This window comes from Gorilla gorilla, chromosome 12 (genome assembly GCF_029281585.2).
Source record: "Gorilla gorilla gorilla isolate KB3781 chromosome 12, NHGRI_mGorGor1-v2.1_pri, whole genome shotgun sequence".
NCBI lineage: Eukaryota > Metazoa > Chordata > Mammalia > Primates > Hominidae > Gorilla > Gorilla gorilla.
This window is the reverse complement of record NC_073236.2, coordinates 113,684,166-113,704,597: the sequence shown is the minus strand read 5'-3', so window position 1 is coordinate 113,704,597 and position 20,432 is coordinate 113,684,166. Positions and strand designations below refer to the sequence as shown.

Genomic DNA, 20,432 nt, shown 5'->3' with positions numbered 1-20,432 from the left:
TCTAGCTATCTGCAAGAACTGCTCTTTATTCTGATACACACAATATAAATTTCAACCTAAGCACTACCTTAAACATGCTAAGTGATGAATGTTAAAGCTGGGCCTTGGGTACATGAGTGTTTATAACACTGTTATCTAGTCTTTTTGTGTTCATGCTTAACATTTTCTAAAATGAAAAGTTTTCTGTGACTCAAGGGTCATCATAAGGAAAAAAAAAGGTTTTAAAAATTGGCTTTAACTGGATAGTGTAAAGTTGAGGAGTTGTTACATCTCCTAAGGCTGACTTTATGCTTTGAGTAAATAATGCATTTACCACTTCCTCATTTTGAATCTACAGCAAATAAAATTAAATTCTCAGGAAAGAAGCTTTGCCTTTGTTCTTTAACAATGATACTCACTTTCCACCAATCCCTTGTCTCTCTTTGGAGAGATCTTCTTATCAGCTAGTCCTTTGGCAAAAGTAATTGCAACTTCTTCTAGGTATTCTATTGTCCGTTCCTCTGGCGGTTTTAGTCCTGGTCCTATAAAAATGAATGCAACACTGGAATGCAAATCAGGCTTAGACCAGTCCCAGGTAGTGAAAAACCCAGACTTGCCAAAGCCAAAGGCCCTAGCACAGCGTTCCATTTCAGACTGGAAACTGGTAGGTGGCAAAGTCATAAACCAAGAAGTCAAAGAAGGGAAATCACAATGAATAGAGGAGCAACAATATGCTCTAGGTAGAAAACGCGGTCTTAAACTGTTTCATTTGGCTTCCACTTCTGAGTAGAATGTAGTATGTAACACACACAAAAGGAATGCATTATGTCTACTGCAACCTGCATTCTTGCTGCAAAACTGGAAAGAAAAAAGAACAAATCATGAAATCATTTGTAAAGACACTGGGGAGCTATGGAAGTAACAAGGACAACATGAACTAAAATTCTAGAGAGCAAGAGCCTATCTTAGCTGAACTGATGATTGCTGATCATTTTCTTTTCAGGGATGTGTAATGCTTTTGGGCATGGACTGAAGACTGGACTTGACTCAAGCAGAAGGAAAGTGAAACCATCAGAGTTTTTGGTGGTCATGTACAACAGATTAGAAGCTAGAAGAAACCAAGTGCAAAGCCAGTTTTCCCCAAGGAACATTTGTGAAAGTCTAAGATGGTATACAAGGAGGAAGGGGCTAGCTCAGAGAGGTTGAGTGAAGTCTCTCATAGTATCATGATGTTTAACAGATAAGGTACTTCTATGGAGAAGGGGGCCTGAAACCAATATGCAACTGATTTTCCACGCAAGGCCTCTGCCAGATCTTGAACCTGCTTGGGGCAAGAGGTTACAGAGCTAGGCTCAAAAAATCTGAAGAACAAGTGCAGTGGTTCATGCCTATAATCCCAGCACTTTGGAAGACTGACACAGGAGGATTGCTCAAGACCAGCCTGGGCAACATAGTGAGACCCCACCTCTATTTAAAAAGAATCCAAAGAACACAATTTATAGTGCTGTGAAAACAGACACCTACCAGGCTCTCAATCAAAAGTCTGTAAGAGCCACATTGGAGGAGGTGGCTGGGGTCAAAATGGCAATGTTGTGCAGTACTGTGGTACTTAGGAAACAAAATCCCAAATGAGGGAACCCATAGCAGACATACAACCAATATCTCCCTTAAGACATTTGACCTATTTTTTTTTTTTTTTTTTTGAGATGGAGTCTCACTCTGTAACCTAGGCTGGAGTGCAGCAGTGTGATCTCGGCTCACTGCAACCTCTGCCTCCCAGTTTCAAGCGATTCTCCTGCCTCAGCCTCCTGAGTACCTGGGAATACAGGTGCATGCCACTGTGCCCAGCTAAATTTTCTATTTTTAGTAGAGATGGGGTTTCACCATGTTGGCCAGGCTGGTCTTGAATTCCTGACCTCAAATGATCTGCCCACCTCGGCCTCCCAAAGTGCTAGGATTACAGGTGTGAGCCACCGAGCCTGGACCATTTGACCTATTTTGAACCTGTGTGGGGAAGGAGGAATAATAACTAAGCCCAAAACTTTGGAGTCACAAAAGTTCAGTGTCCAGAAAAGTCCTAACACAGTCATAATCCTGAGGGAGGCCAGGGCAGCTGGAATCTGTGACGTGAAATGCTGGAGAGCAGCTGCTGCACAACAGGAGAGCTCCAGAGCTCTAAGGAGCGGTCCTTGAAACTCTGGCCGAGTATTGTTCTGCATGTGCATGAGGGGAAACTATCTGCAGCTGAGGAAAGAACCACCATAAAAGGCATGAAATGAAGCAAGGAAAGAATGACCCATAGCCAGGAGACAGATCAATAAATAGACACAGATTCAGAAATGAAAAAAATGATAGAAGGAGCAGACATGATGTTCAAGACTACTGTAAATTCATGCTGTATGTTACAGAAGGTAGAGGAAAACAGGACGATAATGAGGAGAAACTGAAGATATAAAAGTGAATCAACCGCAGCTACTTGGGAGACTGAGGCGAGAGGATCACTTGAGCCCAGTAGCTCAAGGACCAGACTCGGCAAGACCCCGTCTGAAAAAAAAAAGTGAATCACATGGGATTGGATTAACAGCAGGGATACACTGAAGAGGGAAACATCAGGAAACTTGAACACATGGCAGTAGAAATAACCAGAATGAAAGAAGACCTAAAACAAACAACCCAGAGCTTCATTTTTGGGCAATATCAAATGACCTAACAATGTGAAATTGGAATCTCCAAAAAGGGGAGGGAGACAGAAAAATATTTGAAGAAATAATAGCCAAAGAAGCCTCCAATTTTTACGAAAACTATAAGCCCATATGTCCAAGATGCTCAATGAATCCCAGACATAATAACTTAAAAAAAGTCCCAACAAACCAAGGCACATCATAATCAAATTGCTAAAACCAGTCATAAAAGGAAAATCTGAAAGCAGACAGAGGAAGGGAAAGGCACATCATATATAGAAGTATAAAGAAAAGAATGACAGCTGGGCACAGTGGCTCATGCCTGTAATTCCAGTGCTTTGGGAGGCTGAGGCGGGAGGATCACATGAGCCCAGGGGTTTGAGACCAGCCTGGGCAACATGGTAAGACCTTGTCTCTACAAAAAGAATTTTTTTTTTAATTAGCTGGGCATGGTGGTGCATGACTGTCATCCCAGCTACTCGAGAGGGTGACGTGGAAAGATTGCTTGAGCCCAGAAGTTCGGGGCTTCAGTGAGTTATGATCATACCACTGCACTTTAACCTGGGCAACAGAGCAAGACCCTGTCTCAAAAAGAAACAAACAAACAAAAAAGTGCCAAGATAAAAGTGACAACAGACTTTTCATCAGAAATTATGCAAGCCAAACACAATGGAGACATTTATAAAGTACCAAAAGAAAAACATTAGCCAGCCAGGTGTGGTGGCTCATGTAATCCCAGCACTTTGGGAGTCCGCGGTGGGCAGATCACTTGAGGTCAGGAGTTCAAGACCAGCCTGGCCAACATGGAGAAACTCTATTAAAAGTACAAAAATTAACCAGGTGTGGTAGTGGGTGCCTGTAATTCCAGCTATCCAGGAGGCTGAGATAGGAGAATCATTTGAACCCGGGAGGTGGAAGTTTCAGTGAGCTGAGATTGTGCCACTGCACTCCAGCCTGGGCAACAGGGTGAGACTCTGTCTCAAAAAAAAAAGAGAGAAAAAAGGAAACATTAGCAATCTAGGAAAAATATGTTTAAAAATGAAGTGGGAAATAGATTTTGTCAGACAAATCAAAAGGTAAGAACAGACCTACACTACAGAAAACACTAAAGGAAGTTCTTCAGGTTTCAAGAAAACCAAATCAGATGGGAATCTGGATCTACCTATATAAAGGATAAAAAGCACTAAAAATGGTAACTATGTGGGCAACTATAAAAAAGATCTTTTCTAATTATTTATTCTCCTTAAGAGATAATTATCTAAAACAAATATACCAATATATACAAGAATTTATAATGTATATAGCAGTAAAATGTATAACAACAATAGCAAAAATGGGGAGTATACAAAATAAATGCATACTCTTTTAAGGTTCTGACACCACAGGAAAATATTATCAATTGAAAACCGGCCGGGTGCGGTGGCTCACACCTGTAATCCAGCACTTTGGGAGGCCAAGGCAGGCAGATCACTTGAAGACAGGAGTTTGAGACCAGCCTGGCCAAGATAGTGAAACCCCATCTCTACTAATATACAAAAATTAGCTAGGTGTGGTGGTGTGCACCTGTAATCCCAGCTACTCAGGAGGCTGAGGCAAGAGAATTGATTGAACCTGGGAGGCAGAGATTGCAGTGAGTCAAGATCGCACCATTGCACTCCAGCCTAGGCAACAGAGCAAGACTCCGTCTCAAAAAAAAAAAAAAAAAAAAAAAAGAAAGAAAGAAAATAGACTGTGATGGGTTAAAAATGTATACTGTAAAACCCCAGAGCAACCACTAAAAGGGAAAAGCAAAGTAAAAGGCCAGTAATGAAGACAAAAAATATATATATTTTTTTGAGATGGAGTCTCGCTCTGTTGCCCAGGCTGGAGTGCAGTGGTGTGATCTCGGCTCACTGCAACCTCCACCTCCCAGGTTCTAGTGATTCTCCTGCCTCAGCCTCCCAAGTAGCTGGGATTACAGACGTGCCACCAGGCCAGGCTAATTTTTTGTATTTTTAGTAGAGATGGGGTTTCACCATGTTAGCCAGGACGGTCTCCATCTCCTGACCTCGTGATCTGCCCACCTCGGCCTCCCAAAGTGCTGGGACTACAAGCGTGAGCCACCGTGCCCGGCTAATAAAAAATTATTAATCCAAAAGAAAGCAGGAAGAAGAAAAAAGGAGCAAAGAACTGACAGGTCACCCTGGAAGGGTTAGAGGACGCACCCTTCACCACCACTGTGAGAAATCAATTTGTGAGGTGAGGCCCAGCATCTTTGCTCTGTGGTTGCTTTTCTTTGTAGGTCAGAAATTACAGTGGGAACTGCTACCATCAACTGGGATCCCTAAATGCAATGGGGATAAAGGAATCCCGGGGTGGCAGGGCCCAAGTAGCAGCACCATGCCAAATCAAGGTGGGCATAGTTACCATAATAAATAGTGGAGCCAAAGCAGTAATCAGAATAGTCTGACTTGCTGAGACCTATAGCATTGGGTGGTTGATCATGGTGTCCCTAGAAAAGAAATAGATGGGCAGTCTACTAACTCTTACTTGATCTGTATAAGCAGAAGAATTCTAGGTCTGGTAAACAGAAGTATAACTTGAATCACCTGAAGGAGTCATGGCCCCTTAATCAATTCCCAGAAATGAGCTAGTTTACAGACCCAGAATCTCCTTAATGAAAGGGAAGCTGTGTCCTCTTGAGGAGACTTTCCTGTTTATCTTTCTCCTACCCTTCCCCAAAGGGACCTATGGCTATTTGCCTTGGAGAAGGGGAAACAATGATTTTTTGGGGATTACTAGACACTGGCTTCTGAACTAACACTAATTCCAGGGGACCCAAACTTCGCTGTGGTCCAGCAGTCAGAGTAGGGGCTTATGAAGTCAAGTGATCAATGAGTTTTAGCTCAGGTCTGTCTCAGTGGGCCTAGCAGGTCCCTGAGCCCATCCTGCGGTTATTTTCCCAGTTTCAGAATGTACAATTGGAACAGACATACTCAGCAATGTGTAATATCACTATATTCTCTGACTTGTAGAGTAAGGGCTACTATGGTGGGAAAAGCCAAGTAAAAGTCACTAAAACTGCCTCTACCTAGAAAAGAGTAAACCAAAGCAACACCACAATCCTGGAGGGACTGCAGAGATTAGTGTCACCATCAAGGACTGAAAGCGGTAGGGGTGGTGATTCCCACTTCATTCTCATTCAACTTGCCTACTCTGGACAGTGCAGAAAACAGATGGATCCTATAGAATGACAGTGGATTACTGTACATCTAATCAGGTGGCAACTGCAATTCTAACTGGTGTTCCAGATGTCGTTTTATTGCTTGAACAAATTAACATACATCCTTGGACCTGGTATGCAGTGACTGATCTGACAAAAGCTTTTTTTTCTTGGTATCTGTTAGTAAAGACCACCAGAAGCAGTTTGCTTTCAGCAATATACCTTCAATGTCTTACCTTAGGGGTGGGTGTATTGTTTTCAACCATATATCATAATTTAGTCCACAGAGAGCCTGATTACCTTGTCCTTCCACAAGATATCATGCTGGTTCATTACACTGTGATATTATGCTGAATGGATCTGGTGAGCAGGAAGTATTAACTACTCTAGACATACTGGGGGTAAGACATGTGTGTGTCAGAAGGTGGGAAATAAATCCCTCCAAAATTCAGGGCCTCCCATGTTAGTGAAATTTCTGGGGATCCAGTGGTCTGGGGCGTACAAAGACATCCCTTCTATGGCAAAGGGTAAGTGTTGCACGTGGCCCCTCCTACCACAAAAAAACACGGAGAACACCTGGTGGGCTGCTTCAGATTTTGGAGACAACATATTACTCATTTGGGTTGCTACTCCAGCCCATTTACTGAGTAACTAAAAAAGCTGCTAGTTTAAGTGGGACCCAGAACAAGAGAAGCTGTTCTGCCATTTGGGCCACGTGATTCAAACCTGATGGCGCCTGAAGTGTCGGCAGCAGACAGAGGTGCTGTCTGGAGTCTTTAATAGATCTCTATTAGGTGAATCACAACACAGACCCTTAGGATTTTAGAAAAAGCCCTACCATCCTCTGTGAATAACTACTCTCCTTTTGGGAAACTGTGTTTGGCTTGTTAGTGGGACTTCACAGAGACTCAAAGCTTAACCATGGGGCATCAAGTTACTGGTGACCTGAGCTGCTGATCATGAAACAGATGTTGTCTAACCTACTAAGCCATAAAGTGGGGTGTACACGGTAGCACTCCATTATCAAATGGAAGTGGTATATGTAAGACTGGGCTTAAACAGACTCTAAAGGCACAAGCTGCATGAGGAAGTAGCCAAAATACCCTACGGCCCTGTTCTTCTTTGTCTTTCCCAGCCTGCACCTATGGCCTCATGGGGAGTTCTCTATGGCCAGTTGATTGGTAAAGAAAAACTCAGGCCTGGTTTGTAGATATTTCTGTGTGATACGCAGGTACCACCTGGAAGTGCACAGCTGTAACACTACAGTCCCTTCTGGGACATCCCTTAAGGACAGTGGTGAAAGGATAGCCTCCCAGTAGGCAGTACTTCTGACAGTGCACCTGGTTGTTCATTTTGTCTAGAAAGAAAAATGGCCTGAGCTGAGGGTCTACTCTGATTCATAGGCTGTGGCAAATGGTTTGCCTGGGTGGTAAGGAACTTATAGGGAACACAGATGAAAATCTGTTGGCAAGGTGTTATGGGCTGAATTGTGTCCCCCCTACCTCATTCATATGTTGAAGTCCTATCCTCCAGTATCTCAGAATGTGACTGTAATTGGGGATAGGGCCTTTAAAGAAGTGATTAAGTTAAAAAGAGGCCATTAGGGTGTACCCTAATCTAATCTGACTGGTATCCTTATAAGAAGAAAAAATTTGGACACACAAAAGAGATGCCAGGGATGTGCAGACACAGTAAGAAAGCAGTGCCATCTGCAAGCCAAAGAGAGATGCCTCAGAAGAAACCAAACCTGCTAACACCTGATCTTAGACTTCCAGTTTCCAGAAATGCGAGAAAACATGTTAAGTTTCTGTTGTTTAAGCCACTCAGTCTGGTATTCGTTATGGCAGCCCTAGCAAACTAATATACAAGGACACCTGGGGAATAGGTCAGTGGATAGACCTCTCTGAATAGGCAAATAATGTGAAAACACTTGTGTCCCATTAAATGCTCATCAAAGAGTGACCTCAGCCGAGGATTTCAATGATCAAAGTGGATGGGATGACTCGTTCTATGGATACCAGTCAGCATCTTTCCGCAGTCACTCTTATCACTGCTTCATGAACAGTGGCCATGATGGTGGGTGTGGAGGTTATGCATGGGCTTAGGCAATATGGACTTTCACTTACCAAGGCCCATCTGGCTACAGCCACTGTTGAGTGCCCAATCAGCCAGTAGCAGAAACCTACACTGAATCCCTCATATGGAGAGTCTTCAGGGTGATCAGGGAGCCACCTTGTGGCAGGTTGAATACTTTGCACTGCTTCTGTCATGGAAAGGGCAGTGCTTTGGTTCTTACTGGAACATTTACTGTGAATATCAATTTGCCTTCCTGGCATGCAATGCTTCTGCCAAAACTACCATTTGTGGACTTATAGAGTGCCTTATGGTATCCCACACCATTATGGTATCCCACAAAGCACTGCTTCTTATCAAGGAATTCACTTCTCAGTAAGTGAAGTGCAGCAATGGGCCATGCTCACGAAACACTGATCTTACTACATCACCGGGAAGCAGTTGCCTTGACAGAATGGTGGGATGGACTACTGAAGACTCCATCACAGTGCCAGCTAAGTGGCAGTATTTTGCAGAGTCAATGTCCTCCAGGATGCTGCTATGTTTTAAGTCAGCTTCCAGTATAGGGTGCTACTTTTCCCACAGCCAGGATTCGTGAGTCCAGAAATCAAGGAGAGCAAACAAATTACCCAGTTCACTATTACCCCTAGTGATCTAATCTACCAGCAAAATTTCTGCTTCTTGTCCCTGCAACTTTGGGCTCTGCCTGGCTAGAGGGCTCAGTTCCAAAGGGAGGAATGCTTCTACCAGGAGACACAACAATGATTCTACTGAACTGTTAGTTAAAACTGCCATCTGGCCACTTTGGGCTCCTCATGCCTTAGAATCAACAGGCAGCAGAGGGCGGGTACTGTACTGGCTGGGGTGATTAATCCTGATTACCAAGGGGATATTAGGTTGCTACTATACAACAGAGGTAAGGAAGAGTATGTCTCAAATGTGGCAGATCTCTTAGGGTGTCCCTTAGTACTAACATGACCTCTAATTAGTCAGTAGAAGATCACAACCCAGTTCACATGGGACTGCTAGTGGCCTAGAAGACATTTTAGGAATGAAGGTCACCCCACCAGGCAAAGAACTAGGACAAACTGAGGTACTTCCTGAGGGCAAAGGGAATATGAAAAGGGGAGTAGAAATATCACCCTTTCCACACCAAACCTGGTACACAGCCAGTGCATTGCGGTGTCATCTGAGGGAGCTGCAGTCAAGGACTTGGGTCTCTGGGGCTGGCTAAGCTCTTACACAAATGTGCATTCCTAGCCTAGATGCCTTCTTTTCCTAGGTCTTTTTATATGGGGACTTTGGCTGAGGCCTTCTTCAGGTGCCTCTGCTGAGACCTTGTCAAAGGAGGAAGGGGAAATCTTTTATTTACTTATTTATTTTTTTGAGATGGAGTTTCACTCTGTCGCCCAGGCTGGAGTGCAATGGTACAATCTCGGCTCACTGCAACCTCTGCCTCCCGGGTTCAAGTGATTCTCCTGCCTCAGCCTCCTGAGTAGCTGAGATTACAGGCATGTACCACCACGCCTGGCTAATTTTCGTATTTTCAGTGGAGATGAGGTTTTGCCATATTGGCCAGGCTGGTCTTGAACTCCTGACCTCAGGTGATCTGCCCGCCTTGGCCTCCCAAAGTGCTGGTATTACAGGCATGAGCCACTGCACCTGGCCGGAACGGGAAATCTTAAAGACACTTCTCCCAGTCTACTCCACTCTCCTCACCCAGGGTCCATAAAGCCGCAGGAACCTTTTGTTCAGGGCTTTCACAACAGTGAGATGTCCCCCACTTGTATGCTAATCTACCAGATCCTCAACCAGTGTACCATTCCATGGGGAAAACGGTACTGGGGGGAAAAAGGAGCTGGCACTTTCTTTGGTTTTTAGCCTTTTGTGTAAACTATCACAGTAAGTGAATAAAGGCTCCACTGTTACTTTCCTTTTGGGTTGTTTAATTATTTACTCTGATATTTGATAGCTCAGTTCTCTTTCCAGATCAGCTGAATACTGATCTGGAAATATTATAAATATTCATTTCTGAATACAGTAATGAATACTGTACTATTTATGAGGATTTCTTATTTTGTTATGAATGTATATAATTAACCAAATATTTGTGTTTCTTCTCTATCTCCTTATCATCATCTAATATAAGATGTATCCATAATGGTTAACTTTATATCATAGCATTTATGTTACAGAATATGAGAGAAGAGTGAATTTCACCCAAAGACTCTGCATCCTCTTCTAGGGAAAGGATTAGTGTATTTTTGGTTGTATAAAGGAGAATTGCATTATGTCAGGATAAAGTATGACTCCTATCATTGCCTTTATTTGAAGACTATGTATGGCTTTAGGAGATGTGTATGGGTGTCAAACAGACAAGGGGTGGAGTATGATAGTCTTCAGATATGTCAACTTGGCTAGGCTACAGCCCAGTTATTCAATAAACATTAACCTAGATGTTACTATGAAGGTATTTTATAAGTGATTAAAGTCCTATCAGCTGATAAACTATCAATATCAGGAATGAATGAGGAGACATCAGTATAGAGTATAAAAACATTAAAATGACAAGTATTATGAACAGCTTTATTGCAATAAATTTGGAAAATTGTTAATAGATGAACAAATTATTTGAAAGACACAAACTACTATCATAGCTTACTCTAGAATGGAGAACCTGAATAGCCCTATATCTATTAACTGAATTCATAAGTAAAAATTTTCCCAACAAAGAAAACTAGGAGCCCAGGAATTACTGGTTAATTCTATCAAGTATTTAAGAAATAATACCAACTCTACATAAAATCTTCCAGAAAATATAAGAGGAGGCCAGGCACAGTGGCTCACACCTGTAATCCCAGCACTTTGGGAGGCTGAGGCAGGTGGATCATGAGGTCAGAAGATTGAGACCATCCTGGCCAACGTGATGAAACACCGTTTCTACTAAAAATACAAAAATTAGCCCAAGATCTCGCCACTGCACCACTCCAGCCTGGCGACAGGGTGAGACTCCGTCTCAAAAAAAAAAAAAAGAGGAGAGAACACTTCTCAGTTCATTTTATGAAGCCAGCATTATCCTGATGCCAACACCATGCAAAAATATCGTAAGAAAATTATCCTTGAGACTTTATCCCTCATGACGACATAAAAATCCTTTATAATATATGACAACAAAATGGAGTTTATTCCAAGAAGCAAGGCTAGTTCAATATTCAAAAATCAATGTGACTGACATTATTAATAGACTAAAAAAAGAAGAAAACCCCACAATTATCTCCATAGATGGAGAAAAGGCATGACAAAATTCAATACTCATTCTCAGCAAACCTGATAAAGAGCACATATGAAAAACCTACAACTAACATCATACTTAATACTGAATGCTTTCCTCCTAAGACTGGGAACAAGCTGACAATACTTGTTCTCATGACTTCTATCCAATATTGTACAAAGGTCTTAGACATTGTGGTAAGTCAAGAAAAAGAAATAAATGGCATCTATATTGGAAAGAAAGAAGTCAAACTGCCTTTACTTACAGACAACATAATTATCTATGTAGAAAATCCTCAGGAATCTATTAAAAAAAAAAGGCTACTAGAACTAGTAAATGAATTTAGCTAAACCACAAGATACAAGGTCCATGTCCAAAAATCTTTGTGTTTCTATATTCTAGTGAGAAATTAAAGTTAAAAAAGTAAAACAGCCTACAAGTATGAAATACCTAGGCATAAATTTAACAAAATGTGTTCAAGATCTATTCACTGAAAAGTACCAAACACTGCTGAGACAAATTTAAAGACCTAAATAAACAGAGAACTTTACCATGTTCATGGATGAAATGACTCAATATTTTTAAGCTGTCAATTCTCCCCAAATTTATATATTGACTCAATGCAATTCCAATAAAAATCCTAGCAGGTATTTTTGTAGATATGGACAAAATGATTATAAAATTTGTACACAAATGCAAAGGAACTAGTAAGAGCAAAATAATTTTGAAAGAAGGGACCTGAGTTGGAGGACTCATACTGCTTAATTTCAGGATTCCCTATAAAAATACAATAATCAAGACAGTGTGGTATTGGTTTAACAAAAAGACATATAGATAACTAGGAATAGGAAATCCAATTGGCCCAAACAGATAAGGTCAGTTGATTTTTGATCAAGGGATCAAAGTAGTTCACTGAGGAAATAGTAGTCTTCTCAACAAATGGTGCCAGGACATTTGGATATTCATATGCAAAAAGGGAAGAAAAGGCCCTCAATCCTTACCTCACACCATATACAAACTTGAAACGAATCACAGACCAATGTAAGAGCTAAAACTAGAAAATTTCTAGAAGAAAGTATACAGGAACATCTTAGTGATATTGAGTTAGAAAAATACTTTTTAGATCCCACACTAATAGCATGATCCATAAATACTCCAAATGGATCACAGACCAAAATGTAAGAGCTAAAACCAGAAAATTTCTAGAAGAAAGTATACAGGAAAATCTTAGTGATCTTGAGTTAGAGAAATATTTTTTAGATACCACACTAATAGCATGATCCATAAAAGAGAAACTTGATAAACCAGACTTCATTAAAATTAAGAATTTCTGCTCTTATATAGTGAAAAGATAAGCCAGAGACTGTGAGGAAATATTTGCAAATCATATATTTGATAAAGGACTCATATCCTAATATATAAAGAACTCTGAAAACTCGATAATAGGAAAAACACTCAGTCCAAGAAAATGGGCAAAAAATTTGAACAGATGCTTCTTTATCAAATAAGATATACAGATATTCAATATCTTTGGTAATTAGGGTAATATAAAAACCACAGTGAAATATGACTACATTCCAGCTGGGTGTGGTGGCACACGCCTGTAATCTCAGCACTTTGGGAGGCCAAGGCGGGTGGATAACTTGAGGTCAGGAGTTTGAGACCAGCCCTGACAACATGGTAAAACCCGATCTCTACTAAAAATACAAAAATTAGTTGGACATGGTGGTGGGCGCCTGTAGTCCCAGCTACTTGGGACGCTGAGGCAGGAGAATCGCTTGAACCTGGCAGGCAGAGGTTACAGTGAGCCAAAATTGTTCCACTGCACTCCAGCCCGGGCAACAGAGCGAGACTTTGTCTCAAAAAAAAAAAAGAAAAAAGAACTGTTACTACATTCCTGTTAGAATGTCTAAAATTAAAAAGATTGACCATGCAAAGTGGTTGGTACCTAGAACTCTCATACACTGCTGGTGGGAATGCAAAAGAGTATAACCACTTTGGGAAAACAGTCTGACAGAAAAGCAAACACATACCTAGCAAATGCTAGTGGCATATGCCTCGTAATCCCGGCTTCTTGGGAGGCTGAGGCAGGAAGACTGCTTGAGCCCAGGAGTCTGAGGCCAGCCTGGGTGACAGAGCAAGACTCAAAGTCTCATCTCTAAATTTTTTTTTTTTCTTCCCAGAGATTAAGGTCTCCCTCTCTCACCCAGGCTGAAGTGCAGTGGCCTGATCATAGCTCCATGTGACTTCAAACTCCTGGGTTCAAGCAATCCTCCTGCCTCAGCCTCCCTAGTAGCCAGGACTACAGGCATGTGCCAACACACCCAACTAGTTAAAACTTTTTATTTTGTTGAGACAGAGTCTAGCTATGTTGCTCAGGCTAAACTTTTTTTTTCAAAAGCTAATATATATCTGTTATATGGACTAGCCAATCCACTCTTCAGTACTTACCCAACAGAAATGAAACATTTGTCCACATAAAGACTTTTTTTTTTTTTTGAGACAGAGTCTTGCTCTGTCACCCAGGCTGGAATGCAGTGGCACAATCTTGGCTCACTGCAACCTCCACCTCCTGGGTTCAAGTGATTCTCCTACCTTAGCCTCCCAAGTAGCTGGGACCACAGGTGCACACCACTACACCCAGCTAATTTTTGTATTTTTAGTAGAGATGGGGTTTCGCCATGTTGGTCAGGCTGGTGTTGAATTCCTGACCTCAGGTGATCAGCCTGCCTCAGCCTCCCAAAGTGCTGGGATTAGAGGCTTGAGCCACCACGCCCAGTCACGCCCACATAAAGACTTAAAGATGAATGTTCATAGCAGCTTTATTCAGAATAGCCCTAAATTAGAAACAACTCAAATGCTCATCATTTGGTGAACGGATAAACAAACTATGGTACATTTCTACAATGGAGTAACACTCAGCAATAAGGACAAACTGCTGATATATGCAACAGTATGGATGCATCTCAAAAGCATTATGCTAAGTGAACGAAGATTAAAACAAACTACATACCAGAAATGTTTAAAAATTTTTGTTTAAAAGATGGCATCTCACTCTGTTGCTCAGGCTGGAGTGCAGTGGTGTGATCATAGCTCACTACAGCCTTGAACTTCTGGGCTCAAACAATATTCCTGTCTCAGCCTCCTGACTAGCTGGGACTACAGGTATACACTATGATACCCAGCTAATTGAAAAACAAAAATTCTTTTTTAAGAGATAGGATCTTGCTCTGTTGTCCAGGCTGGTCTTGAATTCCTGGCCTCAAGCAATTCTCCCACCTCAGCCTCCCAAAATGCTATGATTACAGGTGTGAGCCACCATGCATGGCTATTTTTGGATTGTGGCAGTGTTTACACAGCTATATACATTTTCAAAACTCAAATTATACATTAAAAGTTGGTCAATTTCACCAGACACAGTGGCTCACACCTGTAAATCTCGGCACTTTGGGTGGCTGAGGGAGGAGGATTACTTGAGCCTGGAGTTTGAGACTAGCCTGGAAAACAGAGTGAGATCTCGTTTCTACAAAAAATAAAAAATTAGCTGGTGTAGCAGCGTATGCCTGTGGTCTCAGCTACTCGGGGGGCACAAGTGGGAAGATCATTTGAGCCCAAAAAGTTGAGGTTGCAACAAGCTATATTCACACCACCATATTCCAGTCTGAGCAACAGAGTGAGACCCCAATATGTGCGCACGCGCGCACACACACACACACACACACACACACACACACACAAAATTAATACGTTTACTATTATGTAAGTAATATCTCAATAATGCTGATTTTCAATAAATATAAGAGGGTAATGAACACACAAGTCAGAATAGTGGCTTCTTTGGATAAAGGGAGGCAAAGAAACTGAACGGGAGGAAGTAGCCCATCAGTAGATATCAATTATTGTTAATATTCTCAGGTTGGTTGTTTCATTTATTATATTACTAAAACAGACACAAGAAACTGAAGGAAGGTTATGCATGGATAATGATATAGGTAATTTAAGAATCAAAAATAATGACTTGACTGAATTCTGTACTCCTAATGTTCTAATTATAAAGCAAAATAAAAATCAGGGTGATGTTGAAAATGATTTAGTATTAGCTATTTTGGAAAACTTCCTTCCTTAGAATAATGACTCATTTCTTAAGAGTTTGAGCTTCTCTCTGTGCTTCCTGTGATATTCAAGAGGTTAACCATTTTTTCTTTTGAGATGGGAGTCTGGCTCTGTTGCCCAGGCTGGAGCACAATGGCATGATCTTGGCTCACTGCAACCTCAGCCCCACCAGGTTCAAGCAATCCTCCTGCCTCAGCCTCCCAAGTAGCTGGGACTACAGGTTTGCGCCACCACACCCGGCTAATCATTTTTAGTGGAGACAGGGTTTCACCATGTTGGCAAGGCTGGTCTCAAACTCCTGACCTCAAGTGATCTTCCCGCCTCAGCCTCCCAAAGTGCTGGGATTACAGGTGTGAGCCACCGTGCCTGGCCTAAGAGGTTAACTCTTTAAGAAAATAAGTAACTTTATAAGGTCTGACTCTGAGATGTGCTAACACTTACCCAGGGGTTCCACCAGTTGGTCAACCAGTCCCATTTTCTTTGCCCTGTCTGCACGAATGCTTCTACCAGTCAGCATCATGTCCAAAGCAGCAGGCACACCCACCTAACAGGCAAGCAAGGATGAGAATATAGGGGGAAAAAAATCAGGGTGATAATTATATAGTTTACAAATCATCAAATGAACAAATATTAAAATGAGAAAAGTCAAGCCATATGTTTATGCTATTTGTCAATAGCATAGATAAGTTATATTTAATATACTGATATACACTTGGGTAACTTTGGGGATTAGATACCTCTAGCTGAAGCAAAAATGTCTTTATCTCTTAATTCAATATATAGGATTCTTATACTAATAAGGTAAAGAATTTCATGTTTCCTAAAATTGTACATTTCTGTTATTCTGAGGGTTTTTTTTCTATCATATATATAATATGTAAAATTCTGGCCAGGCACGGTGGCTCACACCTGTAATCCCAGCATTTTGGGAGGCCAAGGCAGGCGGGTCACCTGAGGTTAGGAGTTTGAGACCAGCCTGGCCCGACATGGTGAAACCCTGTCTTTACTAAAAATACAAAAAATTAGCTGGGCATGGTGGGGCACACCTGTCATTCCAGCTACTTGGGAGGCTGAGGCACAAGAATTGCTTGAATCCGGAGGCAGAGATTGCAGTGAGCCGAGATCATGCCACTGTACTCCAGCCTGAACAACAAAAGTGACTCTGTCCCAAAAATAAAATAAAATAAAATTCTCATATTGAAACTAGCGAAGACTGTGAGAAACCTGATAGTTTTGACAAAGTCTTTAAAAAGAATTTTAAGCTTAACAAAAATAGAACTCAGCTAGGGCTGCTTATATGGCATACTAGAAGAAAGGCTTCTAGCAACATTCAAATACCAGCTATAGTTTAAGAAAAAAAAAAAGAAGAAAGAAAGAAACTCAGCAAATATTTTTGATACACATATATGCATATTCATTCTTTCAATAAATCCTTATGACATTCCTATGAAGGAAAGCACATTATTATTATTAGAAAATTAACACCATAAACCTTGTTTTCTTTTGTGCTCAATTGAGATCAACTTCCCTGCAAAGAGTATTTCTGTTGAGCCTTGTTTTCACTGAGGAATCTAGAGTGCCAGAAGCTATAAGGTTCAGTGGGCCCTTGAGTTGACATTAAGATTGCTCTGCAGCATCCAGGTCTGACTGTCCTTCCCTTCTCCTTGGAATTCAAAGCCTGCTGAGCCTCTTTTGGTTCCATACAACACAGCAGTGAGAACATCCAAATCAGACAATGAGGGAAAAGGTCTGCCTCTTATATTTGTAATGAAATATTAATATGACTCATGGTTTTGAAAAACTGTTAAGATGGTACTATGTGGAAAAGGAACCAATTAAACCATAAGCTCCAGAAACGCAAGACATGCATCTTAGTTATCTTTATCCTTCCTCAGAGACTAACAAAGGACCTTGATCAATAATTCTGTGGAATTAGGCCAGGCGTGGTGGTTCATGCCTGTAGTCCTAGCACTTTGGGAGGCTGAGGCGGGAGGATTACCTGAGGTCGGGAGTTCAAGACCAGCCTGGCCAACATGGTGAAACTCCATCTCTACTAAAAAATATAAAAAATTAGCTGGGTGCAGTGGTGCACGCCTGTAATTCCAGCTATTGGGGAGGCTGAGGCAGGAGAATTGCTTGAACCTGGGAGGAGAAGGTTGCAGTGAGCTGAGATCACACCACTGCACTCTAGCCTGGGCTACAGAGCAAGACTTTGTCTCAAAAAAAAAAAAAAAAAAAAAAAATCTGTGGAATTGAAAAAATAAGTACCAGGAATAAAGTCTGTCATTGATCCTGTACACTCATATTTTATTTGGTTTTTTAATTCTACAATGAATGCCCATATTATGCATTTTATACAAGAAAACAGATCTAAAGAGGGCATATAGGTTCACAAAGGGGATGTTAGACTCACCATTTTGGGCAGCCTTTGTGTGCCTCCTGCTCCTGGTAAGGCCCCCAGCAAAACTTCAGGGGTACCTAATACTGTTTTTCTGTCTTTTGTTGCTATTCTGTATTGGCATGAAATGGCAACCTTTGAACAAATGAAAGAAAATTAGAATGTTAGAAAATGTAACTTAGTAGCAACTTGAGATGGATAAGGGTCTAAAGATTATTTATAAAGCAGGAATGTGCTCACAGAATAAACTGAAATTCCTTAGGCTGGCATTTAATAATTTCTAGAATTTACCTTTTTAGCCTTTTTTTCATACTTTTCCTCTAATTTACTAACCTCTTTTTGGGCCGTAGATCTCCTAAAAAATCTACTGAAAGCTAGAGAAGCTCTCAAGAGAAAAATGCACACACAATTTTATATGGACCCCAGGTTAAAAAGCCCCGGACTCTCCAATCAAGCACGTCTACTTACAGTGTCCTAGTTGGCTTTGCTTTTGCCTTTGCTCACACCATACCATATGTGGAATTGTTTTTCCCTCCATATTCTGGTTAATCAAATTCTGCTTATAGTTTAGGACCAGGCACAGGTTTTCTTAATTAATATAGTCATGTGTCACATAATGAGGGGGATATGTTCTGAGAAATGTACCATTAGGCAATTTTGTTGTTGTGTGAACATCGCAGAGTGTACTTACACAAACCCAGATGGCAGAGCCTGCTACACATCTAGGCTATATGGGATAGCCTATTGCTCCTAGTCCAGCAGTCCCCAACCTTTTTGACGTCAGGGACTGGTTTTGTGGAAGGCAATTTTTCCAAGAACTGGGGGTGGGGTGGGAGGGAGTGGTTTCAGGATGAAACTGTTCCACTTCAAATCATCAGGCAATAGAGGCCAATGGAGTGCGCAACCTGGATCCCTCTCATGTGCAGTTCACAATAGGGTTCCAGCTCTTATGAGAATCTAATGCCACTGTTGATATGACAGGAGGCAGAACTCAGGTGGTAATGTTCACTCGCCCACTGCTCACCTCCTGCTGTGGGGCCCAGTTCCTAACAGGCTATGGCCTGGGAACTGAGGACCCCTGTCCTAAGGGGCTACAAACCTGGACTGCATGTGACTATTGAATACTGTAGGCAACTGTGGCACAGTGATAAGCATTTCTGTATCTAAACACAGAAAAGGTATAGAAAAATGTAGTGTTACAGTCTTATAGAACCACTGCTGTATATGCAATTGGTCATTGAAATGTTATGTGGTAAATGACTACATATGTGAAAGTGTCTGGCACAGAGTTCAGCATGTGAAAAGTGCTCAATGAATGTTTCCTTTTCCCCTTCTTTTCTTTCCTACACGTTTGGGTCTAGTAAGCATCTCTTCTCTCAAATCTTCTATTATTTACCGTCTTTACTACTGACAAAGCACTTATATTATGCTTTATGTGTCTCGAACAGACTTAAGTAGCTTAAGAGCCTAGATCACACTTCTGAATCTTTGCCCTGCAAACTTGAACAAGATTTTTACAGCTGAAAAGGACATTAGAGATGCAGTTCAAATGAAAACATCACACCTTCATTTACTTGCTCTGTGCCACTTGCTCTGTGTCATGTGGATTAAGGATTAACACCTATCCAGAAGTTTGATAACTAAAAACAAAGCTATTTAGGCACAGTGGCTCACACCCGTAATCCCAGCACTTTGGGAGGCCGAGGCGGGAGGATCACCTGAGGTCAGGAGTTTGAGACCAGCCTGGCCAACATGATGAAACCCCATCTCTACTAAAAATACAAAAATTAGCTGGGCATGGTGATGCACACCTGTAATCCCAGCTACTGGGGAGGCTGAAGCAGGAGAATTGTTTGAAGCCAGGAGGCAGAGGTTGCAGTGAGCCAAGATCGTGCCATTGCTCTCCAGCCTGGGAGACAAGAGCAAAATTCCGTCTCAAAGCAAAAAACAAAAAACAAAGCTGATTCTCCTCCAGAAACTTTTTCCAGGCAAAGCAGTAGCCTAAGGGTTTACAGCTGATGAATGCCACCAATGAGTTGGACAGTGTCTCAATAACTTTAGAATATCTATACCTCAAGTCCTCCTCCCAGGCAGGATCCATTGATGGCAGCCACAATAGGCTTTGTGGACTTTTCAAGTTTCTCAACTATTCTCTGTGCTTCTTGTGATAGCTGTGTTACTTCTTGAAGGGTCTTGCAAGCGGCTAACATGCTGCATTATCCATAAAAGTAGAGAACAGAGAAAAAAATAAATCTATAACTTATTTGGTTCAATACTTATTCACTATACACTTATCCTATCATGCATCAATATTTGATGACGAATCTTCAAATAGTCAGAAGGTTAAGAATGATTTTGCTTCAAATAGCACAATAGCAGCAACATCATTTCTCCATAAAGAGTGTTAAACTTCTGGATCCATGAGACCATCCCGGCCAACACGGTGAAACCCCGTCTCTACTAAAAACACAAAAAATTAGCCGGGCATAGTGGCGGGCGCTTGTAGTCCCAGCTACTCGGGAGGCTGAGGCAGGAGAACAGTGTGAAACCGGGAGGCGGAGCTTGCAGTGAGCTGAGATTGCGCCACTGCACTCCAGCCTGGGCGACAGAGTGAGACTCTGTCTCAAAAAAAAAAAAAAAAAAAAAAAAATTCTGGATCCAGAAAACATAAATGTGTTGCATAATTTATTTTTACTTCTGTAATAAATCATTAAA

General features: G+C 41.5%; 1 protein-coding gene across 1 annotated transcript in view; it reads right to left on the bottom strand.

Moving 5' to 3' along the window:
- Window positions 1-20,432, bottom strand: part of HADHA (hydroxyacyl-CoA dehydrogenase trifunctional multienzyme complex subunit alpha) — a 54,546-nt gene that overhangs the window by 23,984 nt on the left and 10,130 nt on the right. Inside the window, exons 5-8 of the mRNA XM_019021302.3 lie at window positions 19,790-19,928; window positions 17,733-17,852; window positions 15,761-15,863; window positions 399-521 (exon numbers count right to left, since the gene is read on the bottom strand). Of these exons, the coding sequence (XP_018876847.2) occupies window positions 399-521; window positions 15,761-15,863; window positions 17,733-17,852; window positions 19,790-19,928 (485 nt within the window). The remainder of the gene's footprint in view (window positions 1-398; window positions 522-15,760; window positions 15,864-17,732; window positions 17,853-19,789; window positions 19,929-20,432) is intronic.